The sequence below is a fragment of the Gymnogyps californianus genome, chromosome 1 (genome assembly GCF_018139145.2).
Source record: "Gymnogyps californianus isolate 813 chromosome 1, ASM1813914v2, whole genome shotgun sequence".
In the NCBI taxonomy this organism is placed as follows: Eukaryota; Metazoa; Chordata; class Aves; order Accipitriformes; family Cathartidae; genus Gymnogyps; species Gymnogyps californianus.
In genome coordinates, this window is record NC_059471.1 from 11,735,512 (window position 1) to 11,753,954 (window position 18,443).

The 18,443-nt window shown below is 45.7% G+C and overlaps 1 protein-coding gene across 1 annotated transcript in view; it reads left to right on the plus strand.

The window, feature by feature from the left end:
• Positions 1-1,389: 1,389 nt before the first annotated feature.
• The window catches only part of PANX1 (pannexin 1), a 28,039-nt gene continuing 10,985 nt past the window's right edge, over positions 1,390-18,443 (plus strand). The window contains exons 1-2 of the mRNA XM_050892574.1: positions 1,390-1,570; positions 11,739-11,878. Of these exons, the coding sequence (XP_050748531.1) occupies positions 1,390-1,570; positions 11,739-11,878 (321 nt within the window). The remainder of the gene's footprint in view (positions 1,571-11,738; positions 11,879-18,443) is intronic.

Below are 18,443 nucleotides of genomic sequence, written 5' to 3' on the forward strand. Positions count from 1 at the left end.
GTCACTCATGGGGTGCTGCAAGGACCCTTGCTCTTAACTATTTTCTGTAAGTGGTGTGGAAAAGGGTGACCAAGTTGAGTGACAATCATAACTATGTATAGCATGAAAAATGAGTAATAAAAAGCTAAAATTTAGTACTGATACATTTACAGTAGTACTTGTGTAAAAAAGCAATCCTAGCCCTATGTGCATCATACTGTCTAAGCATCTCAGAAATGGGATCTTATTTGTAATAGTTTAATGACAACGTTTGCTCCAGTGCTTTTTAGTGGGCAGAAAGGCAACGGAATATGAGGAATCAGTAGGAATTAAGAACAGAGCAAACCAGAAAACAACTTAGTGCCATTACATAAATGTCTGGGGCACCTGCACCTTGAATGCAGCATGAGTCACATCCCCCAGCCCCGTCCAGGAGAGGACCCAGCAGCACAAGAACAGCTCAGAAAGAAGAAGAAAGGGAATCAGTGTTGCAGAACAGTTTCCATATGAGGAATGATTTCCTTGGATTACGGCTTGGAAAAATAGAAAGGACAATTGAAAGCAGATACGATAGTGGTTTTATAAAGGGAAAGTTGAGTGAAGGAGGGAACAGTTGTCCCTTTTGGCAGAAGTAGTATGAGCTAGGGGAGCGCTACATGCAAAGCACAGCACAAGGAGGTGGCTCTTTACTCCTGGTTTGAGGGGGCTGAGGATGCTCCGAGCTTACAGAGGTTCAGAAAGCAACTGGAAAAATATAAGGGGAGAAAATGAATTAAGGGTTATTAAAGGTGAAGGCACCCCACTGACTCCCACAAAAAGTGACTTGAGATGTGGCGGTGGTGACCAAACACTTTGGGTGGGGAAAATGCCACAGCACATGGTGCTAGGTAGATTAAGGGCTTGGAGCATCTGTCAGTGTCAGGTGTGTGCTGAGGGAGCTGGGACTGTTCAACCTGGAGAAGAGATGGCTCAGGGGGATCTTAACAGCGTGTGTAAGCAACTGATGGGAGCATAGTGCAGAAGGAGCCTGTAGTGCAGAAGTGCCCAGCGAGAGGACCAGAGGCGATGGGCGCAAACTGCAATACAAGAAGTCTCCGTCCTTGGGGACACCCCAAGGCGCCTGGAACGGCTCAGAGCCCCCTGCTCGGAGCAGGGGGGGGCTGCACGACCCCGCCTCCTGCCGCCCCCCCCCCCGCCCCCGTCCTAGCCGCGGAGGCCCAGCCCGCACCCGGGCCCAGCCGCCCGCCCCGCCGGGCGGAGCCGCGCCGGGCCGGGCCGGGCCGGGCTGCGGGGGCGCTGCCGAGCCGCGCCGGGCGGAGCCGAGCCGAGGCGGGCCGTGCCGTGCCGTGCCGTGCATGGCCGGGCCGGGCCGTGCCGAGCCGTACCGAGCCGAGCTGTGCCGGGCCCGCCATGGCCATCGCGCACATCGCCACCGAGTACGTCTTCTCCGACTTCTTGCTGAAGGAGCCGCCGGAGACGCGCTACAAGGGGCTGCGGCTGGAGCTGGCGCTGGACAAGATCGTCACCTGCATCGCCGTGGGGCTGCCGCTGCTCCTCATCTCCCTCGCCTTCGCCCAGGAGGTCTCCATCGGTAACCGGCCTCCCCGACAGGCCCCCCCCCCCGGCCCCTGGCGCCTCCCGCGGTGGACAAAGGGCTCGGTGGGGCGGGGGGCGGCGGAGCGGTGCGGAGCTCCGGGGCGGGGGACGCGGGGGGGGGGGGGGCAGCGCTCCGTGGGGGCTCAGCTGCGAGCTGCCGGGAGGGGTTTCCACTCGGGGGTAGGGCAAAAGGCGCCTTTGGGCCGTGGGGAGTGCACAAGAGGGAGATCAGCTTTCCTGGAGAGCATCCCTAGCAGCAGGCGGTGCCTCCGTGCAATCTTACCCAGGTATGCTGGGCATCCCGGCTGGCCTTTCCCGCTCTTCCCCATGCCCTCCTCCTCCTTGGGGCATTCCCTAACCGCTGTCATTCTCTAACACCTCCTGAACAAGAGCCCTGTCAGCTCAGCTGCTGCATCTTCTCCAGTGGGTGTGATTTAAGGAGAGCGATGGAGCCATGCCGCTCTTTGTTTCCCAACGCTGCTCAGCCTTGTGCGTGAGCGACCTGCCGAGCTGTGCCTGAAAACTGCCCATGTGCTGCAGTCCCTGGCGCTTGGAGTATTTTACAATAGGATCGTGCTGTCATTCAGCAGCTGTCAGGGATAGGTGCCAAGGAAAAGGGATCTCAGACCTCTGCGTTGGACTGTGGGTGGCTCAGTTGTATACTGAAGCTGGTCACCTGCTCCTCGAATGTGAGGCAGGATGGGCAGTGGAAGCGCTCTCCAAAGCTTTCCCCTGCTCTGCTGCACTTCTGCAACTGTTCCAGTTCAACTGCTGGTGTGACTCGGTAGATGAAGCTATGCTTTACAGGAGAAGGGTCAAGTTTCCTAATTATTTTGCTATCTTTTTTTCCCCCATCCCCAAGTTACACAAGTGCTTGTGCAGCAGCCTAGTAGCCAGCCCTTTTCAGAGTCTGAAATGATGAGGAGACTTTTAAACCCAAATGAAAAGGACTTGTAACTTGGGGGCTCACTTATAAAATCTATTTGCTTATAAAAATTGCTCTGCATTTAAATAGCACTATATGAATGAAGATTTCAAAGGTGAATAAGCAGTACTGTCCATCTTGAGACAGGGGTGAATCATAGGACTTCCACCCTTTCAGAAATAGGTTGATTTACTGCATGTACCTGTTTATTGGCAGTGTTGTATACCTGAGATATATCATCTATAGGTTTGAGTCAAGCGAATGCCAAGAGAGTGGAAGCTGGAATGGGACTGTGAATTAGTGGTGAATCTATGCAAAAACATCACAAATAGCATTAATCAGATACCAGACTGCTTAAGAGATAACATGCCTCAGACTGCTGTATTTGCATCTACCTACACGCTTATTGCAATAGATGTGGTTTTGACCCAAGGCACTGTGGCCTGCAATAACCACGCAGAGGAGTCAAGGGCAACCAGGCTGGGAATGCCAAGACCAGATCTGAGCCCTGTGGCAGCTGTGGTCAGAAACTGGATGGATACAGCAGTATTTCTGTAATCTAACCTGCTGCTTTTAGTTTAGATCTGCTACTGATATGTGCGCATTTCTTCCTCTTAAAGCAATGAAAAAGAGGGCTTGCATTTCCGTATACTAGCTCATATATGGGCCCCTTAGTTCTTCTTCCTTCTGCTTCTCCTCTAAAAGCGCTGGATCCAGTTTGAAACAGTGCCTGTGTATCAAGGTCTCTTTTATGAGCTCTACAGAAGTATTTCTTTCATTTTCCTTCCTTATGTAAAGCTCCAACATGCAGTTGAATTGCAGAGTTTGGTAAAGTGTGCCTTTCTTTCAGATGAGTTAAATTCTCATCTTCCCTAATCAAACATTTGGGCTCAGTGCACGCTATATAGAACATATTTCAGTATTAAACGAACTCAAATTGAATCTGTGACTGCAGTAGATTCATAAAGCAAGAATTAAAATGCATGCTACATCTTGCAGGTGCTTTGTTTTGCTTATAATCCTGAGAACCTGTTAGAAGAAAACATGGGGTTTAAAACCAACCTCTTCTATTTGAAAAATAAATATGAAAATAAGTATAAGAAATACGCCAGGCCCCCTGCATGAGTGAAACTACACCACGTGGTTTCCACACAGAAAGCGATACTATATCAGCCATGCTGCTGTTACGGCTGTCGCCTATTTCCCGCACAGTCCTTACAGCTTAGCAGGCTGGCTGCTTACGGGAGATCCCGAAGCTGTTTCCATTAAGGCTTTTTGGGGGATAGAGAAGGTCTTGGGGGCTGGATATGCCCAGTTCTATAAGCACTAGTGTTCAGCCAGCGGTAAAATAGAAAGCAAGGATTGGTTTCAAACGCTTCCTGATGTAATTGTGCTTTGAAAAAGCTCAGGAGTGCTAAACCGAGAGAAAATGGTAGGGTCCATTTTAGGTCTGAAGAAGAGCAACTCGGAATCAGAAGTGGTTGTGAAAGTGGTATATGAGTCGCAGCATGGAAATATCTCTGCCTCTGGGTACAAAAATTGAACACCCTTTCCAAAAATGAATGCTCAGCTCCTATTTCTGTTGGGATAATTGCATTCTTCCCACCTAAAATTCTCTTGGCACCTCGAGCTGTCACCTTTCCTTCCCTCTCTGCTTTCCTGTTTCGTTGCAGTGCGGTGTCAGATAACTGCAATTTTCCTCCTACGTGCGTGCAAAATGATTAAAATGTTACGAAGGCCGCAGAGGTTTTCTGAAGCTGCCAAGTAACTTTTAGTTTTGATAGAATTTTCAGGAAATAAATGAGATTCCAGTTGGGTATTACGGAGAATTTCTCTGCCGGAGGCATGGAAAACCCAGCTGCCGCGCTCAGCCAGTGAACACTGCCGAAACTCCTGGGGTTAGTGCGTGCACCGCATGTTGGCATCCTTCAGGGGCAGGAGGAGAACTAATCTAAGTTTATTCTTGGTTGTATTTTAGAAACCCGTGGTCAGCTGCAAGTTTGTGGTGATTTTAAGCTGGTTCTGGTAGTGCTTAGTGGTGATTGAGCTGTTCTCTGCCAGCCCTGGGAAGCTTTGCTGCTTGAAATCCTGCACCTGTTATCTCTTTACAGCTAGACCTTGTCTTATACAATTTTATATAATTTTATGAAATTTTATATAATTTTATGGAATTTTATATAATTTTATACTGGGAACTTGAAAGTGGAAATAACAATAGGATTGTGAGGATTGTGTTGTGTATGCTTATATTTCTTATGTTATGGCCTGATATTATTTCCTTATATAATTTGGCAGTTCTTAGGGTAAATATACTACAGGTGGTCAGGTAGTATGGTAACAGAAACCATATAAATATAGCTAAATCACCTATCCCTCTTATAAAGGGAAGAAAAAAAAAGATAGGGGCACCCTCAGCAATGTATGAGCCACAAATTAATAGAATTTTACCTGTGTCATTTTTTCATGACCATGTTTTTAATAAGAATAGCTTTGAGCCAGGACTGAGATTCCAGTTGTTAAACTGTGTGTATGTATATTGTGAGATATGCTTTCTTACTGTGAACAACTTCGCTGAAAACATAGATATTTATTACCAAGGCACTGCTTGTAGCAGAGTACTGCAGCCCTAAGCAGGTACAGTCAGTTGAGCAGAGAGGAAATCGAAACAAGCTGCTTAATTTTGGCAGGGGCTCATTTCCAAGTTAGTTCTGGGAAAAATGTCAGTAGCTGGCTTGGGTTGCAGCCGAAAGAAAAGCAGATGTGAGAGCTGTCCACTAGACATCAAATATTTGCATCTTTTTCCGTAGGAAGGCAATTGAGAATTGCTCATACGTGCTTAAGCCCAGCGGCTGCTTGTCACCAAATGATGTTGTTTGACCTTCTGTATACAGCAGCTTTTGGGCACCGCTGTGGAGCGGGCAGTGTGTGCCGGCTGCGTTCACTGCGGCTTCATGTGGGAGGTGGTGGCTGCGAGGGGAGACAAGGAGGGAGGGAGAGAGCTGGAGCGGGGAGAAGAAGGGAATCTCATGGTGGCCACCAGCAGTCCTTACTACATGTTCAGTGCGGGCGTTGGTTGTGCATGGCTCATGCATAGCTGGTATAAATTAATCCTCTTGTTTTAGCATCTCTGTTTGTTTTATAATATAAGAAAACACCTTGGAAACCTTCCCAGGACACAGAAACCATTATGTGTTGAGTAAAGACACCTAAGAAACTTGGGTATAATGAGCATGAAGGCCTGGGTAGCACTACTGGCTTGTCAGTTGTGGCAGGATACTGCATTAGGAAGCGCCTGGCCGTGGACCAACCCACAGCATCTGCATGAATCCATCAAAATGAAGATTTGCTGCACTAAAAAAGTCTTATTTCCCTCTGATGCTCTCTGATGCATCTTATCATGCTGGAGGGCACTCAAAGGTGGGAAGGTGGACCCTTGCCCTATGCTCTACGCACCACTGGGTTAATGTCCCCATTGACCACTTCGGGCTTTCCCAGTGGTGACAATCCTTGCTTGCCCTGCTCAATTTCCACCTAATTTCTGGGAAGGTTTTTTTCCCCAGTTTGTTTGTTTTAGTTCCCATCCCCCCATTTGGCTGCCTGTGGGATTTGAGGTGCTTTGGCCAGCAGAAAACACAGGGTGAAGGGTGTTAGTGGGGAACTCTGGGTGCCGCATCCCAACAGCTTCTGTGGGTGCCACGGGGGCAGCAGTGCCCATCTGCAACATCCCTTATTGCATGTCCAGCTGAGCCTGTATCTCTCTATACAGGTTAATCATGTTTCTCAAACAGTCATGAGAATCAAATGTATAGAAAGGAAAAAAAAAACAATTGTGAGACTAAATCACAACAGATGTACAAAAAATATAGTCTTGAATTAGGCTCCTTTCCTCTCCTGCTACACCCTCGCTGGCCCTCCCTGCTGATGTCCCTCTCCCTTCACGTTCACAAGTTGCTGGGGAGGCTTTTGGGCAGTAATCCTATCTTGTGACTTCCTAGGGGCTAAAGTTGAGTTGGGTGTAATTAGGCCAAAGACTATTACTATGGCAGCTGCTGGCTGAGAGCTTGAAAAACATCTCCAAGCGCTGCTGAAGCAGGCTGTATGCTAATAGTTGATGTTTGCACACCTTGTGGGGCATTAATGACAGAACTGAGTCAACAAGTGTACGAGTAGCATCAGTCTGGAGCAGCCAGACAAACTGTGAACTCCAAAGCATCTTTCGTTAGAGGTGCAGACCCCAGAGAACAGCAGCATACGCTGTGCTGCTCTTTGGCGTATAAGGAGTGCTCAGTAAAGAGCAGAAGTTACCAGCGTCAGGAAGAGGCCTGCCTGGGGAGCCAGGACAAACTTGTAAAAACATTTACTTTAATGTCAAGTCTAAATTGTCTTTGGGTGAGCATCTTCAGCTGTTGGTGAGGAGATTTTTTTCTCTTTAACTTCTACAGAGCCAGGTTTACATTTCCTACAGAAATGATGGCAAGCTGCTTTTGGTGCCACAATTTAAAAAGCATCATGGCCCTCTGGTGTTGCCTGAGATTTGGGGTACCACCAATGTTGGCAGTGGAGCCGGATGGTCATCGCCACTGTTTTGAGATGTTTCTCCTTCAGGTGAAGGGAAACTTTTTTTGTTTTCCTTAAATCTCACTGGTGGGAATTTCATTCACAGTTTTTTTTCCCATGAATCAAAAACCCTATTGCTTTGAAGGCAATGCTTGATAAACACCCAGCTCTTTTCCCACTGCATGATTTTGGGACTTCTCTGAGGGATAACTGGCAGCCCCGTGGAGAGGGAAAGATACTTGCTGGCTCCTCTGACCCACTCCACTTAAACATTGCATCACCTGAGCTTTACGTTCTGCTACGACTCCATTGCCAAAGTAAACCTCAGGGAACAGGTTCTTTTCTCCAGTGCACCCATTTATGTGTCTGCATACTTCCTTCTTAAACATAGTGTTTATTCTGTTTCACCCAGCCTGCCACTTTGGTCCATGAGAAACATCTATAAATCTAATAAAATCATTCCTTCTGGTCTGCTTTTAATGCCGGTGTGTACACCCACACATACAGTTGCTTCTTCTTTGGCATGCATTGGGACATCTTTTTTCATATTTTAAAATCTTTTTTAATGTTGGGGTGGAGGATGTGCATTGGATGGTGCCTGGCAGTCTGTACATTGTATATGTGTGCCTTGATTTTCTTGTTTGTGGGTTTTTCTTTAGTGGCTGCTAACTTGGATAGTTCTTGCTAGATAAAATCAGGTGTTTGGGTATCATGGCTAGTTCATTTTGCCATGTGGAAAATGATAGTAGTACTTAATGGCTACGTTTTCATCCAAGCTTATGCAAATCTTTTTCCAGTGGTTGCAGTGTATTAGAAACCAAATAATTACTTACTGAAGGTTTAATCCTGTCAGCTACAACCACCTGATCCTGGTTCAGGAAAAATAGTTCAGCATATGATTAACATTGATTCTTGGAAGTACTCTCTGTTAGTTGTTGTTTCTTAATTAGATGTTTAAGTCAGAAGAGGGGTGTTGAGCCACTGGGGAGGAAACCAGTCCAGCTTGCTGGCTTTGGGCTCTCTCTGGTAAGGGATGCAGCCAGAGGATGCTGAGCCCTCTGCTCGTCCTGCCTTGCATGCCAGCAAAGCGGTTGGATACTGAACAGGGACTCTCCTTCAGGTCTGAGATTTTCCTTGGGATTCTGAGAGTTTCTTGTTGTAAGTAGGTTTCTTTTTTTGGAAAGCATCTACAGGGGCAGTAGGGTGGGAATCACAGAAGTGACTTGCATCCTGCTCATTTAGCATCGACAGCAAAATTTCCACCTCCATTTGGGCAAAAGGAGCCAGAGTAGGCCCACTGCTTGCATCTCAACTCTGAGAAGTCCCAGCTGGGATTGGGACATCTTCTTTTAGACACCTGATGACAGATCCTATCCAAATGAGCTTGCAAGACTTAGGCAAAGCGGATGAAAAGGTGTTACCAGGGGACAGGACCCCCACCTGTAGGCAGCCCCATGCTGGTTTTTACAGTGCTGTATAGGAGCTACAGAGGAGCTAGTTGCAGAAGAAAAGGTCCCGGCACAGACACGGAGGAGATAGCTGGGGGCTTGTTGGCAGAGCACACATGAAGACATGCCGCAGCTGGGTGGGGTGACAGCTCGGCCTTGCCCCTCGCTGGCTGCCGTGACTCAGGCTTGTACTCTGCACTCAGCTGCATGCCTGCAAGTAATTCCTGCTGTCAGCGACCAGCTCCATCTGATAATCTTAGCACACTTGTAAAAGGGACATTTTATCATACATGGCTGCACACCTGTTGTTGCCTTAAGTTTCTGCAGCTCTTTTGGGTGCTCTCTCTTTAGGGCAACCATAGTAAGTGGCATTTTTTTATCCTCATGTGTTTGCAAAAGTGTACGTCAAATCCCCATCGCTCCCTCTCCAAAGTTGATTTAGTACCAGGGAATGATTACAAAAAAAGCGTGTTGCCAAGTGTAATGATAACTTGGCCAAAGACTGTTGTGGCAACTGCTTAAGGAATGCAGTCATTTATTATTCCTCATCCTTCTCGCTGTGTATTTATCTCCCTGTTGTTGTTATGGGCTTGGCTGCTGCTTTTCTTTTTCCCCTTCTGTTACTTGTGGGAGCAAATGACGGGGAATGACTTCATGTCACCAAGCCAGGAGGTTGTTCCTTTGATAGCAGAGGACTATTAGGCTTTCATAAACTAGCCCTGTGCATGTGTGTGTGCACAGCGGTTCTGTGAGAGACATTTGGCCTTTTGCCTAATTTCTCCTCTAATAAGAACTACAGATTTTCTTTTTCACTTCCTCCAGAATAGCCCAATATAAAGTAAGTTATCTGTATAGATTTATTGCTATTACTCCTTTGGAGGGGAGAAGGAAGGAAAAAAAGATGGAAAAATGTGAGCATTTTCAGAGGCATTTAATAATCTGTTCTGTGTAGATCATGCACAAAAACGTCCTCTCCATTTAAGTCAATATTACTACTGTTAGTGCAAAGTTGTATTTTACATTAAGAAGTGTTTACAACCAAGACTGCAATAAGTTAATTAAAACCCAGTGCAATAACCGGAGTGTCCCCAACTATCTGCTTGGCTCCCAAGTCAAGTTGCCAAAGGTTTCCAACGTCCCTGCTGAAACCCTGGGGATCAGAAGAGCCGGGTTCACTGCTCTGCTGCACCACTGGCATTGCTGTAGCTATTCTGGTATGAAGTTGTGCACAGAACTCTCTGGAGAAGGAGGCTGCCTGCTTTTTTCATAACTAATTTTGGAGAAGGAGGCTGGCTGCCTTTTTCCTCACCAATTTAAACACTCCATCGTGGTTTCCCACCCGTTAACAAGAATGAACACATGGAATGTGTTTCTTGTTGCAGATACACAGACATGAATAGGACAAAGCATCTTTCTGAACACTCCTATTGCTTGCCCTTTGAAAGGGTCACTTGTTTGCTGCTTCACACCGGGCACAGCCAGCAGCAGGAGGTTCGTTAAGTGATGAGAGCAGAGCATAAATGGTCCCTATCCAGTGGAGAACAGACACTCCAATTGCTTGCACATTTCTTTTCTTTTTTTTTCTTTTTTTTTTCCCTGCAGTGTATTATTTCTTGAGCTTCCACAGCTAATGGAAATTCTCTGGAAAGCAGAAACTCCCAAAGCTTTGGGAGAGTGCAAGTGCTTGTCTGGTGCCAACTTTACTAAATCACATGAGCTCTGGTCTGATAAACAGTAATTTGTTTTCCATAAGGGAGGCTTGTGACAGGTCAAACCATGTCCTTATGATTCTACAGCCTTAGAAATAATTATAGTAGTGACTCATAAGGAAAGGCTTTTATTCATAATGCTCCTTGACTGTGCTACGTTGTAAAAAGGCTATACAAGTTACAAGGCAAATGCGGTTGGCTCCTGTTACAAAAGAAGTTCTTATTCTCTAAAAGCTAAACCAGCAAAAAGGTGCGAATGATACAATCTTATACAAAATACTCTTTCCCTGTAAAGCACACAGCAATGCCATTAGCGCTAATTTTGATGAATATATTAAGAAAAAAAAAGTAGCAGTGTTTCCCCCCTCTTGCTCTTTTGATATTGGTGTTGTGTTGGAGGAAGCATTGGAGGTTGCTCTTGGAAGAGGGATGTTCATGGAAGAGCCGTCTCCACTTTGTGTAATTCTTTCGTGAAACAGCTGTCCTGTTTCAACATTTAGGAAAGCCTGCTGGAAACGTGTGGGGTTTTTTTGCTTTTGCTATAAGAGCTTCAGAAAGAAAATCAAAACCCCTCATCCTGTTTTACTAGCTCTCATCCAAGGAGCCACTGATACTCCACATCCAATAACCACTCTTCCTTGAGGTATCCTGCAGTAAGACTCAACTGGTGCCTGTAACTGGTCAGAGCAGAATTTGACCCTAAGGCTGAGGCTGGCTAAATAGCTGCTCTTGCTGTCAGTTAGTGCCCTGATCTTAATTTGAAGCTCCCAAGCAGCTGGAGAGGTGCTGGGAGTGAGCGGGGATGACGGTGGTACGCCTGATCCTGGGCACAACGTCACTGTGCTGGTGAGGAGGGGTCTGGCACCCTTTGGAGGTGTCTGGAGGCCGCGATTGCTCTGCCAGAAGTTACGTGAGGAATTCCTTGTTTTCACATGTGTAACTTGAACCCCTCAAAACTCATGCGCAGTCTCAGAGGCAGAAGAAGTGGCAGCACCCTGGGCCAAACTTGCCCTTGCATCACTGCAAGGATTGCTGGGCTGCAGGAATGGTGTTTGAGGTCTTGTTTCAATAAATGTGTAAGCCGTAGGTTGTGCATTTGGGAAACACAGCGGCATGATGGTATGTGATGGTAGCTGTTTCCCCAGGAAACCAGCCTTATCTGATCACACTTTATATTGCTGGTTCCCCTTTGGCCAACCTGAGTGAAGTGCAAGCAAGAGAGACAGGTCTTGGAGGTCAAGTTCCCCCCAAAACTTAAGAAAATAAGCCTAAAAGACAAGTGCTTCTAATATACTGTCTCAACCCTGAGGAGACATCAGAGAGTCCCTGTGGGAGTTTAACCCTTTGAGTGCAGTGGGAATTCAGTGACTCTCCTCCCTGCAGAGCTGCTGTATTTCATTTGATCGCTTGACCTAATAGCTTTGGATACCACAAAATCCCAGGTGTGAGCTTTTCTTCCTAAACTTGATTTCTTTTTTTTTTTAATCTGCTGAGGACGTGATAACTTTTGCTTTGTTTTCCCAGGTGCTCAGATAAGCTGTTTTGCACCCAGCTCCTTCTCCTGGCGACAAGCTGCTTACGTGGACTCCTACTGCTGGGCAGCTGTGCAGCAGAAGCAACCATCCCAGAACAACTTAGAAAACATTCCCCTGTGGCTGCATAAAGTATGTACAGATCTCCTGCTCCTGCAAAAATTGTCCCCACATAGAAGCCTGCCTTTGCCTCACTTTTCTTGCTCCTCTTCTCTGCTGTAGTCCTTGGCTTTGACTTAACTCTCTATTTTTAGAGAGAATGTTTTCTTTCCCTTACTTCCAAAGAGGGTAGTACTAGAGAAGGTATTTTCTGCTTTTAAATAAAGGGTCTGTCGTGCTATAATAACAAATATCACCAGTTGTCTGACACAAGAGTAATGTTAATGTTGCTGTGTTGCCCTGGAGCTGAGTACCTCAGCTGGCTTTAGCCAGGAACTATTTTAAAATCAGGATACAAGACAACAACTTGTGCTTGTATCAAAAGCTTACTTGAGGAAAACAAGATAGTAAAAACATTTCGTATTTTTATTGTATTACATTTGGGCAGTTTTACATGGAGAGGAACTCGTGGCAGATGGGCATTTTGGGAGAGATTAAATTAATCACTGGTACCAACAGGTTTAACCCTGTCTTCACTGTGCTCTTCTGAGCTTCCACAGACTGTTCCCTTGCAAACCGTGAGCTGGCTTTCACTGCTCCGGTTAAAGCATCATCATACGGAATGCACAGTAGGAGACTTATTTTATGGGTAAAAAGTGCAGTAGGTACTAAGATACCTGAGCTCGCTCGAAGCGGTTAGCCGAGCTTCAGCAGGAGTTACAAACTGAGTAAATGCCATGCCAGTGCCTGGAGCTGACTCAGCTCGAGAGGCAGCGTCGCCCTGCTTGGGCAGTGCTGATGCCAAAGTAAGAAGCACTGTTGGAGCTCTGCAAATGTGGGGTGTTGTGTGCTGCCTTCCCCAGCCCTTTTTTTGCTTGCCCCAGCAAATAACCCCCCTGGCACCTGGGAGCAGAGGAGAACCTGGTGTTAGAGGGAGCGCAGGTCTGGGACCTGCAGCACCTGTAGTTCTGGGTTTTGCTGGTTTATCCCATACCTCAGCTTTTATTATCCAGTCAGCTGGTGCTATCTCCTCTGAAAGACTATTCGGGGCTGTCTCTGATTCATTTGCTGACTCAGATCACTAACTGTAAGGATTTACTACTGCCTTCTCCAGTTAGCTCCACTCATAACCTTGACCCAACGGTCTTGTGTTTCATGAATATTAAAGCCAGACTTGTTGGTTTCTAGCCTGGACTCTTCCTTGCTCAGTTAGCGCTCCACTTCACTTCAGCCAGACCTTCTACAGAGCCCAGTCGAAGCTGCTGGGACATCTTGCAATGCAGGTGGCTTGCGCGGGTGGAAACTCCACCTGCAAACCTGGATACGTTGCTGCCCCTTTCCCTTGAGGGAATGAATTCTTGTTACCCAATTTCTTTATGTTGGATTTTATGCCATAGTCACCTGCTGATAGCTGTAAGTCTCCTAGTTTGCCAGCCATGACTAATAGCTTAAGTAGTCATACTTTTGTGATGCAACCCATGTTAATTTGCTGACTGGTGCTGTCTCAGGAATTGGGACTGCTCTTCTTCCCACAGTTCCTCCATGACAGCTTAATGGTATGTGATGTTTCCTTGTAAATACCCTGCAGACTGGCTGCAAGAAGCATGTCTGAACAACTGAGTCAGAGCTTTTAGCAGAGGCTGGGTGCCTCGTCTTAACCTCCTACATCCATGCTTAGTCACCTACCCTTCCACTGAGCTGGGCACTGGGAGCTGCAGATGCTGTTTGGAGGCCAGTATTAATTAATATCCTTCTACTGGTTGTTCATCAATTTCCATGCTTAACAAGTTTCCAGGGAAGGAGCAGTGTTACAACTATTAACACTGACCTTTGGCTCCCACCAGTGGGAACATCTGAAGGTGTTTGGCTGTTGTTTGCATCCAGGGCCAGCAGCTGCCGGCTGCACTGCTGGGTGGCTTGCCATGGGGGCTGATCGCTTCTGCAGGAAAACAGGGCTTGGGTTGTCTCCTGGTGCAGGCTGTGCGCTGCAAGGTATGTACAACCTCATTGCTCTGCAGATTTTCGCTAGATAACCATTTTTAAAATGGGCAGAGCAGAGCCTTTGTGGGAGCACAGTGATGTTAATGAGACAAGGGAGCCTTCCGAAGCTCAGGTGAGAGAAGATTTGACTCCGCAGTGCAAGGGCAGGGTTGCATGTAGAGGGACAGCAGAGATTGTTAGGCCCAATTTTTCCTAAGATGACCCTTGAGGCTTTTTTTCTGCTTTCTGAGCAGCAGTGCATTTATTTGCAAAGCATCTCAGGTTCTTTCTAAGACTCTGACTCACTGAGCATCTTGGCGTGCTACAAGGCTCCGTAAGAAGTGCTTAAGGAGGCATTAGATTACGGTTTTGGGGGATTGAAGTTGTAGGCCCCAATTCCTGATTGAAATGGATGGATTTCGTTATGGCATGCTCCCTCTGCTCAGTCAGAAGTGCTGTCAAAGGTTTGCGTCCCAGGACAGTGCTTATCATGATATAGAGTGGAACTAGGACCGTGTAGCTCTTGGTGAAGAAGCCAACTTGCAGCAGCTTACCTTGCTTTTGTTCTAGGCATCTGGTTGCTCTGAAGGATTATCAAAACCAGGTTGCGTTACAGAAAAACTGAAACCCTCCCATTTCCCTCCTATTTCAGAGTACAAGTTTGTGCTGGGATTTTTGGTTTTTCGATCAGTAAAATACATGTTTCAGTTTTGGGCAATCCCTGAAGCTTAGGCACCTTTACCTGCTGTCCTTTCTGCTCTGGGAGATCTCTCCCAACACTTGAATTTATCAGTTTGGGAACTTGTTTTGGAGTGGAGAGGAGAAGTGTACTGCAACTTTCTGGGTTCCCTGCCTCTTTAGTGGTCTGTTCACTCCCAGAGGGTGCCCAGGGCCTCTCTCCTTGGAGAACAGGATTTTTGAAATTTCCAGTGATACTGCAATAACTCTTCACACTGGATAACCCTTAGCAGAAAGCAAAATGAGTTGTGTACTCAAATGCACAATTCGAGAAACAAACTATCTGCAGATAGATAAATGGAAAGAAGAGCCTATGGTATGTCCTGCCTATATTCTTAGTTTAACGCTAAGATTTCCTCCTCTTTGTCAGTGAAAAAGCTGACAAAATGATTATATGGTTGAATCCTCTGACAAGACTCATCTTCAGGTTTGTCATTGATGAAACTTAGTCTGGTCGTTGTCTGGACAACAACTCTTTGTAGTCTCTGTTTTCTTCTGGGGTTTTCCATTCAGGCTTACTTCCCTCGAGAGGTTTCTTGTGTATATCTGAAGTGTTAGAACAGAGGTATTGGTTTCTGAAGATGAGTGGTAAAGAGAGACAGGCAGTAGTGACGTAGGATGGAAGAGTCATGTAGTTGCTCCCTCTGCAGATAGTTTGCTTTTTGTCTCTAAAGATGAGTGCTCCACCTGGCAACCTATTTTGATAAAACTTAGCTTGATCCTTAACCGGAATAGAAACAAGCTTATGGCCATTGTGAGTGGGCAGTCCTTGCAGTCTAGTGGAGGAAGAGACTGCACTGAGAAGCCTTTTTAATCCGTAGTGCACAGAGAAATTTATACAAACACATGCAGGAGAACAGTGAGCATCAGCTTACTGGCTTTTGGTAGCCACCAGACATGATAGCAACCAAGCAAGTTGAGGAGCAGTTGGACATTGAATGATGACCTCTCTCTAGCCCTGAAATCTGGATTGCTAGGATAGAGGGGCCTGTGATCAAGAGACTTCTAGGGATTTTTTTTAATTACTCTATTTTCTAGTCTATTATTAATTGGGGAGAATCAAGGAGGAAGATAAAGGTAAGCAAAGTAGAGGTAAAGGGAGCAGATGGTTCTTCAGAAGAAGGGGATTCGTACCAGTGTGAAACGCAGAAAAATGTTTCATCTGACTGACAGCAGAAAGAAGATGTCTTCACACATGGCACAGCCAGGAGAGGTCAGTTGTCTGGCTCAGATCTCTGTAAAAGTGCAGGGCAAGTGCTGCAGGACCTGCTCAAAGATTGCGTACAAAGAGTGGGTCTGAAGTCTTTGTACGCATGAAGTGAAACTTTTCTTGTTGAAAATACTCACTTTTTGTAATAGAAGTAAGATTTACCATGGACCTGTGGGTTGTTCTTTGAATTGCTTGACTGTAAATACACCAAAAAACCCGCTGAGGTTCTTCATTATGTTGTTGGTATGATTATAATCATGACTGTTGTCTGGTTTTGTTACTCACTGTTTGTGCAACTTCTTAGTTGACTGAGGACTCCTCATGTTTCAGCTATAAAGCCCCACCCAGAGGGATTAAGGGCTGTCAGAGCAAGGAAACCTGAATGCAGATCCATTTATAAACCATTCTTTGAGAGTGTAGTGTTAGAGCTGCTTCAGTCACATTAGTCTTACTAATTGAAACTGGAGAAATACAGTTTTTAAGCTGTATCAAAACAGAAAGTAAGTAACAGGTGGGGTAGAAAAGGTCATGTGTGGTTTGAGATTCACTTTCAGGTCTGGAGGCGGGATAGTATCTCAGCCAGAATGATGAGTCATTTATAGCTCACGTTTCTACCCTGAACACCAACGAAACATCTCCCATTGACTCAGAGAGGAATAGGGACATATCCAGAGGGAGGTGAATACCCTTGCTTCTGGAAATACGTCATTGCTGTCATTAGCCTGTTTGGGGGCTGGTGCCTTTGCTTAGGCTCTTCCCGGTGGCAAATAGGAATTTGGAACTGAAGAAGCAGACACTTCACCATGATCTTATATTTTAATGAGAAATGTTTTCATCTCAAGTGAGAGAAGACACTTCAGTGCTTCCTTCTTTGTTGAGTACTGCATGCCAGTGAATTTTCTTAAGGCTGTAATTCAGACCTGTGCAGCTTAACAGCTTTGTGCTATTGTACTTAAAGTTACTGTTTGGACACTATTAGGTATGGTAGAAGTCAGAACGCTTGCAGTCACTTTAATAGTGTTTGCCCAGAGGAAATAAGGACTGAAGATGCAGTTAAATTAGAAAACTGTTGTTTTCTAAATGCCACTAAAGTGGTTCTCATCTTCTGCCAGCCATCTTTATCCAGATCTTGGCAAGCTTTCTGTAGATTAAGTCCTTCAAAATGCCTTTTGGGTCACACCACCCTTGGCGGCTATATTTTCTTTGGATGATAAAAGCATATTTGAGCTTATGAAGAAGTTGTTTAAACACTCTTTTAACTTATTTGCTGTGTATTTGCTGTATCTTAGCACAGTTGAAGCTGGGGATGTTATATAATGGGCTATTTTGTGCTTCAGTCTGATTTTTCCTTTCACCTTCAGGAGAGTGTGATGCTAATGCACCTTTAAAAGACAGTTTTGTGATTCCAATGTCTTATGTGCTTATGCAAACAGATTACTCAAACACTTCTTCTTCTATACCCATGCATACATTCTGGTTGAACAGTTAGCTGATTTCTAACAAATTAACTTAAACAGACTGATGTCTTCAAAGCTTATTTCCCTGGCCTCCCAATAAAAGGTAAAAAAAATCATGTTATGAGAATATTAGGAATTCACTTTAATATTTGTAGTGCTAGCACTGTATGTGCATTTATCAGTGAAAGGCTATGCATGTGCATCGGGAACTGAAATGTAGTGAAGATGGTTCATGTCATTCTCAATATTTATCTGAAGGTAGATCTTCACAAATTCTGGTAAGACGGAGTTGTTTTGGAAAATATGCATTCAGTTTGTGTAGATAATCATGAGAGGAGCAAATGCAGGCACTTGAATAAATGGTCATGACTTCAGAAGAGTTCAGTGTGTCAAATAGGAGATTTTTAGAGTTCGGACTGCATGCGTGCAGGTTATTTTTCTTCTCCATTCGTAGTAGCTAGTATTGATTTAAAATTGCTCAACCTGTTTATGGTCAGTGATGTAAGAAAACAGCACCCATCTATGAAGTGTAAGTGTTTTGATGTGCATAAATTATTTGCTTTGATGATAACCTTTATAGCTACTTCTGCAAGTGTAGAACACAAGACTGGAAACAATGTGTTGTGCTGAGATGGAGGATCAGGGCTCTGCATCATAATGCTACTGGACATCCTATTTCCTAAGCTGTCACTGTCCAGAAAGATCATGCTTTCTGTATTGCAGGGCTTGGTGGAGTGTTGTGCCACAGGCTACCAAACAGCCAGTGTCAGATCTGGTCCTCTTTTCATCTTTGACTGCCCTGTGGGATGTGTTACTCTCAGAGTACAGCCGTGAGATAGAGAGGCACTAATTCTGCAGTTCCCATTTCAGTTACTTGTTGCAGAGCACTGATGTTGGGCACACACGTCTTTAGCCTGGAGGGAGGAATCCTTCTCTGCACAGATTTCTGCTCAGATAAGGCTTGGATTTCAGTGCCTCATCAGTACCGGTTAACACGGGCTTTGGCGGTTTCTGGTGTTGAGTTGTCAGATGTATCCTGCTCAGGTATAAGGTACTCTTGGCTTTCAGGAGGAGTAAGCGTATAGCCTGTAATGTATACAGAGCTCAAAGGTTTGTCAAGTGGAACGAACTGCAGCAGTACAGAATAAGGGGCAGTTGACCTCTTGGCTTCCTAGTGCTCTGCTTCCTCGGAAGCTTGCTGTCCCACCCAGCG